Raw genomic sequence first — 12,802 nt, forward strand, 5'->3', positions numbered from 1 at the left:
ATTTAAAAATAAATTTGCTCTTGCAGTGAGAGGCTTAATCAACTCGTTTGGCGAGGGCTTGACTGTAACTGATGTTCATTGATATGTAACAGCACTGTGGCTTTGATTACTGTAAGTATGTAATGAATGTTATTAGACCTTCTCAGCGATCAAATATTTTCAGCTTGTCAGTGAACAATAATAAAGGACCTGAAGGAATCAAATCTATTAGAAACAAAAAGCTGATGTGATTGTATATTTACACATTAATTACATTATTTATTTATTTTCTTTTTTAACATGAGGAAACAGGATTAGATCACATTTTTCTGTATTGATCACGGTGGTGACAGCTGGCTGGATTTGAGAGTGTGTTGAAACTGCAGTTGGTGGGGAGCTTTTTTCCAATCAGAGCGCAGGTACAGTGAGGTTTGAAGCCAGAAGCCTCGGCGGCTGTTGCAGTAATCATGGAGTGATTGGTACAGATCAAGAGCTCCATCACCTTTCTATATAGATTTTACAGAAACTGTGGTTTTACAAAAAAGATTACAAAAATAATATTTTAAAAAATTGTGTAGCCAAGGGAAGATTTGTTTGTCTGCTGTAAATCAGCCACCTGTTGGTGTGTTTTGATTCTCTCTCCTGCTGGCCACCCCCTCGTTCCCTTCATTCCCCCGGCTTCAGTTGTTTGTCCTTTATTTGTGTTGTATGTTTTGTTTTGTGTAAAATGCTGCACACTCACAACTGCTGCCTAGCAAAAACTCTATTTATATAAAGAATACCACTTTATTGCACGGGTGATGCAACTCCCATCCCAGATATCTCTACATGTATGAAATTAAGGCTATCTGAGCATCTACGTTTTTATTTTCAGTTTTGTCACCAGGAAGTTTCCACAGTCCCCTACTGGTGGCTTCATCGGGGTACTTCAGACCACTTCAGTAGTAGTTCAGCAAATCAACATTCAAACATACTGTATATGATCTAAGGATGACAACCAATGAGAAAATATTTCAAATTACAATATGTTGTGGAAATTTCTATATTGCTGGTGAGGGATTAAGCAAATAATTGAAGAATTTATTAATAAAAAGAGTACTACAATTTTAATCAGCTGGGCCAGAGGTTCTGTCTCCTAGGACAGTCTGGGATGCATAATCATTTACACAGTCTAGGTTTCTATGTTTTGGGGAACAGAGATCCTCTCCAGGCCTTGAATTCAAGGAGAGGAGAGGAACAGCAATGAAAGAAAAACACCAAAACAATCTCACAGCTTTGACCTAAACCCTAGTAAATGTGGACAGACTTACTAAGGAGTGTAGAAGGAAAGGTCAATAATGAAAAATACAATAGATACATATATAAGGCCTAATCAATAATAAGACATAAACAATAATACTAGTAAAAATAACAATAGTAAAAGAACATGCATAAAATATTAAATGTAAGAGAAAACAATTTTCTGCCATAACACAATACTGCTATTGTAAAATTTGTCATTTGTAATGACCCCTTAATGATTCTGCTCACAAAAACACAGTGAAATGTCACAAATACAAGTTGAGAAATTATGTCAGAGATACTTTTGCATTTTCTTTCATCTTTAAATGTCAGGAACTAATGGATTTTTGTTTGTTTTGTTCATATGTCAAACATAGACATTACTTGAACAACAAGAAATATGGTATAACTTTATTAATACTTTTGTTCTTCATATATCAACACGTCCTAATATAGAAACAACCGAATAGGTCGATAGTTGATGTCTTCAAAACGACCAATATGAGTGTTTTCTGTTCCAAAAACCACAAAGTATTTCCAACGCTAATAGCAAAAACGAACACACGCTGGTCTCTTTGGGTGAAAGACGCCTAATGATCAAACGATCTGCCCAACCCATCCCCTCCAAAATAGGATTTTTTGGGTTAGTTATATCGTTAAATCTAGTTTTTTCCATGAAATTTCATATGTACATGGCTGAAGAGGTCGCTCAAAATGCAAAATTTGGTCATTTTAAGCAGTTTAAGGATCTGTGTTGCTGTTTTTTGGGTGAGGACAGACTGCATATGTCCATAGTATGAATAGATAATCTGTGAGCCAGTTTGGGTAAAATTTCCACGTCTGTTTTTAAGAAATATTGAATAAACAACAACTGAAGCTACTGAATGTAGGTGTGAGTTGCTGCAATGTGAGTTATTCTTGTTGTGGATGGTCTATTGGTACTACTTGATGTTATGTGTCTTACATCAGTCCTGCTTTAAATAGCTGAGCTGCAGCAGTCAAACACCGTAGTCCTGGTGATTCCCCCTTTGTTCAGTTGCCTGGAGACTGATCTGGAGACAGGATGAGAGAAAGAGGAAGAAACAGAAACGCAGAGAAGTGGTGAAGTTGATAGATGGTAGGCTGGAAGGTGGGAAAGAGGAAAAAACATGATGTTTGTTGAGGATTTGTTTTCCTTTGCATCAGACCCAGAATGTTTTCTTTATACAAATGTAGAGTGATGAGAATAACTAGAACAAATAAAGACAAACAAAGAATGTTACACAGATGTGAAATTATAATTCATTGCTTCAGTGATGGTCAATTTCCTTGTGTTTCGGTCTCAGGTCAAAACACAAGATAAGATAAAATTAAACTTCATTGATCCCTACGGAGAATTTACATAACTGCAGCAGCAGCAGAATAAGATTCAGCAGTGGAGACAGAAAAACAACCAGAATACAAACTTTCCACATTAACGCAATAGGAAATCAATGAATTGCGAGATAATTCAGTGTTTCCAAACATATATAACCAAATTAAACATTAGAAAATGTCAATTTGTCATCAATATATCATTTCTGGGTAATGAAATAATTTAGTTATAGCAACATTACCATTAACATATGAATAAGGCGGCCTCTAGAAGGAGCTATGTACATAATGTGCAAATGTATTTTGTGTTTGCCGAAAGTATTGAAGCATAAAACATTTCTGATTGGTTACCTGTCAAACTTCTATGTTATGAAAGCAATGAGAGAGTGGCTGGTGTTAATTTTCTGCTCAGGTTGGAATATTTGCAGATGGTTTGCATTTGACATTCATTACTTCAATTCATCAAACAGTTTTTCACTTCTCGCTCCCTCTCTTCTTATACAGCCACTAAGAGATTTAGAGAGACAAGTCGGGGTAATGAGTCTCTGGGGCGTTTAAGCATTTTCATCATCTGAGCGAGAGAATGAAGAGAACAGAGTAGAATACAATAGAGGAGAGCAGAGCAGCCAATGGCAGAGCTGGAGAGGAGGAAGAGAGGAGATGAGAGGAGAGGGAAGGAGATAAAACAAGGAGAAGATAGGCAACAAGTAAAGGAAACAAGGAGAAGACAGGAACAAAAGGAAAGTGAAGAAAACAGGGACAGGAGAGGATATGAAACAATAGAGGAGGAGGGGGAGAAGAGGTAATGAGGAGAGGATACAAGACAAGGAGAGACAGCAAGAAGAAAGGAGGGAACAAAGAGGGGATGTGAGGAGAGAAGAGGAAACAAGGAGAAGATAGGAGACAAGGAGAATATAGGAAATATTGGAAATGAGGATAATTAGGAAATTAGGACAGAAAACAAGGACAGGTGAAGATAGGAAACAATGAGAGGAGCGGAAACGAGGCGAGGAGAAGACACGAATAAAGGATACAAGACAAGGAGAGGAGAAGAGAGGAGAGGAAACAAAGACAAGATACAAGAGAAGGAGAGAAGACGGGAAGAAAGGAGGGAACAAGGACAAGGAATGTGAGGAGAAGAGAGGAGAGGAAACAAGGAGAAGATAGGAGAAAAGGAGAAGACAGGAAATGAGGATAATTAGGAAATTAGGAGAGAAAACAAGGACATGAGAGGAAACGAGGAGAGGGGAAGATACGAATAGAGGATACAAGACAAGGAGAGGAGACGGGAAGAAAGGAGGGAACGAGGAGAGGGGATGAGAGGAGAGAAGAGGAAACAAGGAGAAGATAGGAGACAAGGAGAATATAGGATTGGAAATGAGGATAATTAGGAAATTAGGACAGAAAACAAGGACAGATGAAGATAGGAAACAATGAGAGGAGCGGAAACGAGGCGAGGAGAAGACACGAATAAAGGATACAAGACAAGGAGAGGAGAAGAGAGGAGAGGAAACAAAGACAAGATACAAGAGAAGGAGAGAAGACGGGAAGAAAGGAGGGGACAAGGAATGTGAGGAGAGAAGAGGAAACAAGGAGAAGATAGGAGAAAAGGAGAAGACAGGAAATGAGGATAATTAGGAAATTAGGAGAGAAAACAAGGACATGAGAGGAAACGAGGAGAGGGGAAGATACGAATAGAGGATACAAGACAAGGAGAGGAGACGGGAAGAAAGGAGGGAACGAGGAGAGGGGAGGAGAGGAGAGAAGAGGAAACAAGGAGAAGATAGGAGACAAGGAGAGGAGTGGAAATAAGGAAAGTTTGGAAATGAGGAGAGAAAACAAGGACAGGAGAGTAAACAAGGTGAGGAGAAGAGACACGTTGAGGGTACAAGACAAGGAGAGACAACGAGAAGAAAGGAGGGAACAAGGAGATGGATGGGAGGAGAGAAGAGGAAAGAATGAGAAGATAGGAGACAAAGCGAGGAGTCGAGGAATGTGAGGAAATTAGGAGAGAAAACAAGGACAGGAGAGAATAGAAAACAGAGAGGAGAGGAAACGAGGAGAGGAGACCAGAGAAGAGTAAAGGAAGCGAGGAGAGGAGAGAACATGATAATTAACTTCCTACTTAACTACTTTCTGTCTTCCACAGCACCTGTCCAGCAGACACAGTGTACAACAGAGCACCACACAGGTACGTATTAGATACCGCAGTAAAGTCTATGTATTTCATGGGTGTTAAATACTACACTCGTGTACTATACCGAAGTACAGAGATACTGGTATATTTTGTGATACTCAACTACATTTGTCTGATACACCTAATAACAAGTCAAAACTACAGAGTTAGTGTTACTATACTTTAATAATTCAACTCAAAGACAATCACATGTTGTACTTTTACTATGTTTCTGAGGTGCTTTATATCATTAATACTTCAGTAAACATTTGAATGCACGGTCTGGACATTAATGACAATATTTTAGGGACATGTAGCCCAAAATTAGGTCAGACAGCACAAATAAAATAAAAGTTTTAACACACATGGTGATTTATTCCAACCAATACATAAGGAAATACTCACCAGAAGCCACAACATACGCTGTGGTCTCCTGTTGGCCACAGAGCAGTCAGGGATTTAATGCCTTGCTAAATGGCATCCACATGCTTAGTTTTAAAGGAGGGTAGAGCAATTTAATTTCTTAACCTGGCAATCTTTCTGAAACAATCTGAGACTAAACAATCCAGCAAGTTAACACTTAACAAGGTGTTGAGAACTTTTTTGTTTGCAGTAACTAATGTTCCAGAGTTTATATGCTAATTTGTTATAAATATTATATTTCTGTAAAGGTTGCAAGGCCCACATAAATCTATCAATTTTCCAATAATGCTTGTTTCCCTGTGGACTTTCCAGGGTGACGGTACCCGGCAGCGACACGGGGAGCCGTGCAGAGTTCCAGTTCCTCACCACCTACTGGTCAACCTGAAGAGCTTCACCTACAACAGCATAGGAGAAGACACCGACATATTCTTCTCTTTGTACGACCTGAGGGAGGGGAAGACCATCAGGTAGAAATATACACTCACTGCTGCAAATCATGTGACTCTAATTTACTCATTTGCTGCTGAAGAGTGATCGCTGTGAAGTTCAGATAAACTCAAAATCAAATGCAAACTGGATCCAAAGGCTAAAAGATTTGAAGTTTGCACAGTCAAAAAATACCTTAACAAAAAGTGAGTTGAAGTCACACGATAAAATAGTAAATATGGTGGTATGTATATAATGGTGTAAACATGCCGCTCATTCAGACAGAAGTTTGTGTCTTAGCTTTTAAGTTGATATGGTGAACTTGTTTATCATCCACTTGAAGACATGTTTGTGTCACCTGATGAATGTGGGTCCAGTGTTCGCTCTGTTTTTAGTCTCCACGAGCTCCTGAGAGAAATATCTGGCTCTCTATCTACTAAATGCTCCACTATGTTCAGCAGCTCCTGTCTAACCGTGTCTGTCTGCTGTTGCTGTTTGCTGCTGAGCAGGCCTGTACGGTGGCTTTTTACAGCTTCTTCTCTGAAAGCGACGCTATGAGAGCGCTGAGCGTGAATCAAGAACAGTGATGTTGCAGCCGGACAGATAAACAATGAACTATGGGTACAAAGACGCATAAAGACAATTCAGCTGATGATTCTCTGCAGGTTCATCTTTACAGTTTTTTCACGGTTTTATTACATTTCTTGCATTAATATCATATATGGATTACAGGCTCTTTAAGTACAGTCAAAGCATGCATCTTTCCTCTCTCTGCTCTCTACACCCACTCTCTCTCTCTCTCCCTCTCCCTCTCACCTGACATATTGCCTTCATAATAAGGAACAAATCGTGGCAAGTGGCCACACAGAGCTGCTGTAAATAATACATGACCCCCCCGCCCAACATAATGAATGCACATTAATTATGCATTAGTGGAGCGATCACAACTGGTAGGAATTTCTAATGTCAAATATGAGGTTGATGAAAACTATGTATGAGCTGTGGATCACATCTCATATCATACACCTCACTAGCACCTGAGGAGACGTCTGAACGACCTCAGACATTACACCCACAGTTTTTTTTTTTTATAGCCTTGTGCACAGTGGTTACACAGGCGTTAGGCACACGTGGTGTCGGCGATGAGTGTTTTATTCAGGTGTAACACTAACATGTTAGCACCATCGCCTGTGCCGTAGCGTAACGCTAAGTCTGTGGAAATTATAGGTGTCAGAGGCTGGTCAGATCACAGAGGTCTTACTGGTGTGCACGTACGATCCACACCTCATAACTACAATGACTTAAGTGTGTGTGTGTGTGTGTGTGTGTGTGCTTTGGAGGTATGTAGCAAAGTGCAGTTCAGCGCTGGGTCAATGAGAATATTATACACAAATGTTTAGTAGAAAGTAGAAGTAATGCCTTTTTAGTGTGTGTGTATGTGTGTGATAGAGAAAGAGAGGAAATTGGTCCCTACAGGAAACCGACGGGGGTTTAACAAACAATCCGTTTTTGTTCATTTTATTTCTGTCTTTTCATTGGAAACCGACCAGCGGCTCTGTCCTCTCACACACACACTCACACAAATACGTTTGACCTTGGCGTGTTTTCAGTGTCTAGTCTGACTCAGCATTGGAGTCTAATGACAAGACCTGCTCCTCTGAGACGCTCAGATGGGAGAGGAGAGTGGAGAGGAGGACAGAATAGAGGAGGTGGGGGGAGAGAGGAGGAGAGGAGAGGAGAGGAACTGGCCGACAGTGACTTTCCAAGAAATCCTCCGGCTGTTGAGATTTTACTCACCCATTGAGACTGTTTGCCCTCAGAGCAGCTCTGCCTCTGAGAGTGATTCATGTTTGTTGTTTGAATGTGTGTACTTCATGTCTATATATCCCAGTGAGGACTTTAATGCACACTAACCCATGGGGACTCGAGTAGAGACGCTTTTTAGGGTTCAGGTTACAGTTAGGCTAAGGTTAGGGGTAAGGGTTTGGGATGAAATGAGATGTCACCACAGCAGTAGATGAACAAACATGCTTTTACATCTGCTGTTGTAAGTCCAGTAAGCACCATGGTCCCTCTGCAGTGGGGGGGCTGGGATCGTTTGGTGACTTCTCTCTGTGCATCCTTCCCCGAAGTCCTCAGTGTGTCTCTGAGTGGACTTTTGAGAGGAAACTGAAACTTCTTGTCTTTTGTCTTCTTGTTGTTTTTAGAACCTTCCTGGTTGTAATTTTGCATCTCTTATTTTTGTCTCATTTCTATGTTTGATTTAGGTTTTCAGTGTTGCTTGTTTGACTTTGTTGTAAGCACGTTATGAATCTTTGGTCAGCTGCAGTGCTGTAATAAAACTTTACCAGTCTTTCAGCAGGGTTACAGACTTACCAGCTTCACACTGATGAGACATTTAGACAACTAATTCTTTGTGTCTTTGTTAACATCTGGGCTAAAATGAGGCTGTCCAGAGTTTTAAAGTGGACGCTGTCTTGCTTGTCTAAACCCAGGTAATCACAAGTGGGCCAAAACAAAAACTTAAGATAGTCATTAAGTTTAGTGGGATTTTAAGTTTCTCACTTGGGACATGTAATTAAAGCTAAGCTAATTTTTTTACTAGTTCACAAAAGGCAGTGTTGGGGGTAACGCGTTACTGTAATCAGATTACTTTTGTCTGTGACGCAGTAATGTAACTCATTACTGTTGATAACTTCAGTAATCACATCACACTTACTAATAACAAAATCATTGTGTTACTTGCGAACTGGTTCTTGAACTATTGGCCTAACGGGAGGAGAGAAAAATAAATCAAACGTCCCTTTTCGTGTGTGTTTGCGTAACACTTTTCCAACCTCACTTTTGACTTTAGCGCCATTTCATGAGGACGCAGAAATGGCAGAGCTGCCAAAGACGTCTTTCGAGGGGTGGAGGTATTGTATAAGTTTCGCGAAAGGACAGAGATCCCCTCTAGTGCGCCTGTGGCGAGGCTCTTTAGCCTGGGCAATCTTGTGCTGACTCCGAGGAGGAACAGGTTGTCTGACAAACGATTTGAGAGACTCCTGCTCTTCAGGTATAACCACTCTTTGATAAGCATGTCCAGTAAGAGGGAAAAATCTAAATTAAAGCCAGTACATTTCATATGATATGTCTTTCCTTTGAAGTCTCAGAATCAGATGTGTAATCCATCCACATCCTTTGAGTAACTAGCCCAACACTGTTTACCAATAACCTGTAATAAATAAGAAACTACATAAAATATTTGACCTGCATGCTGCGACCCTCAGTTATTTAGCTCTTCCTTCCTGGTTTCAGGACTTAACTTTGTTCTTCTTTTACGAGTAGTAAAGTCTTTTAACACTCCAGTCATGATTGCAGAGCACTCTCTGTGTTCTGTCACTAGCTTCAAAATCTCATCTCCACAAGAGACTCGCACACAATAGGCACAGGAGTCTGTTCTCACTGAATCACTTCCCTTCTTCTTTTCACTATAATGTTCTCATCACAGAAGCATGAATGGTCTCTTTATCTTTTTTTGATCCTTCCCAACAACTTGTTTCTTACATTTTACAGTGATCACAGGAGTCTGGGTGTTCGTGCTCCAGTGAGTGCATGTTCCTCCTCGGTTAACAGAGTCATCTTAACCTAAAGTAACACTGTAAATCTGTGCAAGGTGTCGTGAGAGGACGTTTGTAATGGAGTTCAGTGATGTTTAGCTGTTGAATCAATGTTGCATTGAAATGGCTTCACTGTGCTGAATTAGAATAGAAAATCTTTATTATTAACAATACAACATTTTATTTGTATTGCACTTTACACAAATCTCATAGGGCTACAAAGTAAAATCACAAAAGCAAGGTAAAAACACAGATATCAAAGACAGAGTAGTGCAACAACTGGCAAGGTTATTTAAAACTCATATGTTCTGCTAAAAAAATTAAACCAGCTTTGTTTTGAAATTGTATTTGCATAGCCCGACATCACATACAGTGGGATTTAAAGGTTTCCTGACTGAGCACAAGTTCCCTTAAAAGACTCATAAAATGTCTTAAAAAGTATATCTGGGTGGAGAAGAGACATTTTTGTCCCCATCACTTTTTAAAAGTATTTGTTTAAATGGTTCTGAAAAATAGCTTGCAACAGGAAATGTTAAATAACAAATGAAAATGCTTTGAGAAATGTTTGTTTGCACAATAAGACAACATGCAATTCAATGTAAATATCTAATAAACGAATGTACATTGTCCAAGACAGAAACTTAAATAAAAAAAACAAGCTGCTGATTTCTGCATTATATTCCATTATATTTTTATATTTTGAATTTTCACCTGCCAGCTGTATTTTGTATTTCCCTTTATATTGATATAGACGTTTCAACCATAAATTGGTGGAGATGTCTGGCTTAATGTCTTAAAGGAGGACCCCCAGACCTCCCAATCATATATCATAGTAGTTAATATTTATTCTAATCTCATCTTGTCTTATTTTCGTGAGCCCAAAATTGAGCGTTGTTACATCTCGTGAGGGAAGTGTATCAGTGTACCCCTAATCTTTTCAGCACAAAGTGACGCCCTTGAGCAGAGACGTTTACCCTGGTCCGGTGCAATAGGAGTAGATGCTCTACTTTGCCTCACTGTCGGGGCCCGGGGCCGGGATGCTGCTTACTCAAATACAACGTACATTGTCACTTGCAGTGGTGGGGGGGTTGGTGACAGCAGTGTTACAATTCTATTGTGACTTTTTGTTTGTATTATTAGGAATAAATCTTACTTATTACTTATTTTTGTTATTGCTATTGTTATTTTTGTGTTTTCTTCTTCTTTTTTTATCTCCCTTTCTCTCTCTCGTAGCTCCCCACCAGCCTCTTTGCCTCTCTCTATTATCCATCCACACACAAGATTCAGTGTTTGTTTGTTGATAAGTAATTTTGTTACTGCCGCTGTTATTGTTTTCATGTACCTGGATTTTTTTTTCTTTTTTCTCATATCTCGTTCCCTTTGTATCGTCATGTCTGTGTTGTGAATTTTGTCTTGCAATAATCATTTTTTTAAAAAGAGTAGATCGTAGAAATACAAATGTGGGTTTGGAATGTATGATTATTGGCACAATTCTGAGGTACAATAGGTGAAATTTGAAAGTCAGTGTACGGGGCAGCTTGGACGATATGCAGTATATGATGGACAACATCAGGGTGAGCAGTGAGGTTGCTGGTTTAATCCCGGTGAAATCAGGTGAAATCTGTGCAGAGAGAGAGATTAAATGTTTCTCACCTCCTCAAGAACTAAAACTCAGACTGCTGCACGCAGTGGATCTGCTCTGTGGTTGAGAGTGGAAGGATGTGGTTGGTCTGGGCTGCTCCCATGTGTAAATTTTAATTTACAAATTCCTCTGGATAAATTAAGGTTGAAAAGAGCATGGTCACACTGACTGTGTGTGTTTGTGTGTGTGCTGTGTTTTCCTAAGCTGAGGCCCCTCTGCTGCTGCAGATGTGGTATATTTAGAGGATGGATGGCAGCGGTGTGGAAATGATTGGTTGATGGTTCATATGCATTTCCACAAAGAGTGTGTGTGCATGTTGGTGCACCTCTGTGTACACCATATGTGCACATGACTGAGTGCAGCCATGCATTCACCCATCTACGGTACATCTGTGTGTGTCCATACATACATGCTAGAGTCTTAGTGTGCGTGTGTGTGTGTATGAACACATTTGTATCAAGCAGAACATTTCCTGATTGCATCCACGCTGTTAATGTTGCCTCCTTCATATCGATGTGGACGTAAAACTGTGTTAATGATTCAACTCTGGTTTTGTGTGTGTGTCTAGGTGAACAGTGAGTGTGTGTACTATGATTTATGTGCATGAGTGTGTGTCGTACATTTGTGCCAAGGGAAGGTTGTGTGTGTCGTGTGTGTGTGTGTGCGCGCGCTCATTTTGCTCAGTGAATCACTCTGACTCAATAAAAAATGACCAACAGGAAACAGGAGCTATGATTTGAATATGAAAACTCGCTCTTTCTTTGCACCCCACAGTCTCCCACCTACTCTGTCTCACACACACAGTCACACGCTCCTACTGTTTGTGAGAAATACATATTTATTCTCTTTTGTTGTGTTTGTTTGGGCCACGGTATCTCTAGGGGATTAGAATAAATTGTTTAGTTGAAAGAAGTTGGACATGGTGCGCGTTGTGGGGATTTGTCGGTCATCACTGCTGTTGTTTGCAGCAAAACTGTGCAAATATTAGCAATAACCTAAGAGTTGTGTGGGAGTAATACTGAATAATAAAGACTCTATGAGGAGCTTTTTTTCTAATAAGAAACAGCATTTTCCAGGACACATGTGAAATTAAATCCGCACAATATACCGCACACGTGTCACATTACAGCGATCATCGGTGTTGAGCAAGTAAAGCAAAGCACAATAAATACACCATAAAGAAGCGATAAACATTTTTTAAAGATCGTGTTAAAAGATAAATACGTAAATTGAACCAGGCAACAATTTATAAGTACATTCTTAGATGACTGAGTAAATCAGCCATTTATTATTCTGATGGACACAAAACCTCCCTTGGCTCTCAGTCTTGAATGTGAGTGATCTGTTTATCAGGCCTGAGGGTAGAAGTCTGTGATGGCTGTGCAGTGTGTGTGTGTGTGAGGAGCGTCTGAGGCTGTGTTCCTTTTAGTTTAATCCTTCAGGTGTAAATACTGATAAGTTGTTCCTGCTCCATGCAGTCCAATTATTTTACTGCTCATTGTTATGATTTTGTTTAGTGGCCCACACCAGTCTGATATATTGAATGTTAATGAAGATTCTATGAAACATTTGCACAAAGTGATCAGGACTGACTGGTGAACCTGAAGTCTGATTATACTGAACATTTTCCAAATAAACTTTAACCATCTGTTCTTGAGCAAATCTGATGATTGGCAGGGATGGTGACGTGCGGAGGTTGAGGACCCAAATGCAGGACACGAAGGCTGAGCAGATGCAGTTTGAGAGGTTTATTTAGACAAAAGGCGAGCACACTTTCAGTGAGTGGCAGGAAATCAAAAACAAATCCAAACAAACAAAGTGACCCAATAGAAACAGGTAATCCAAAAGAACTCAAAAGGCAAAATCCAAATAACCACGGAACATTCAGGACACGACACCTTCTCAAACTGCACTGACCGGACT

At 39.9% G+C, this 12,802-nt stretch overlaps 1 protein-coding gene across 1 annotated transcript in view; it reads left to right on the plus strand.

Moving 5' to 3' along the window:
• The window catches only part of LOC119886749 (dedicator of cytokinesis protein 3-like), a 214,445-nt gene that overhangs the window by 158,841 nt on the left and 42,802 nt on the right, over positions 1–12,802 (plus strand). The window contains exons 8-9 of the mRNA XM_038697686.1: positions 4,763–4,804; positions 5,525–5,679. Coding sequence (XP_038553614.1) covers positions 4,763–4,804; positions 5,525–5,679 — 197 coding nt within the window. The remainder of the gene's footprint in view (positions 1–4,762; positions 4,805–5,524; positions 5,680–12,802) is intronic.

Source organism: Micropterus salmoides, unplaced genomic scaffold (assembly GCF_014851395.1).
Source record: "Micropterus salmoides isolate LMB-PRFRI ecotype aquatic unplaced genomic scaffold, ASM1485139v1 Ms_hic_scaffold_4, whole genome shotgun sequence".
Classification (NCBI taxonomy): Eukaryota; Metazoa; Chordata; class Actinopteri; order Centrarchiformes; family Centrarchidae; genus Micropterus; species Micropterus salmoides.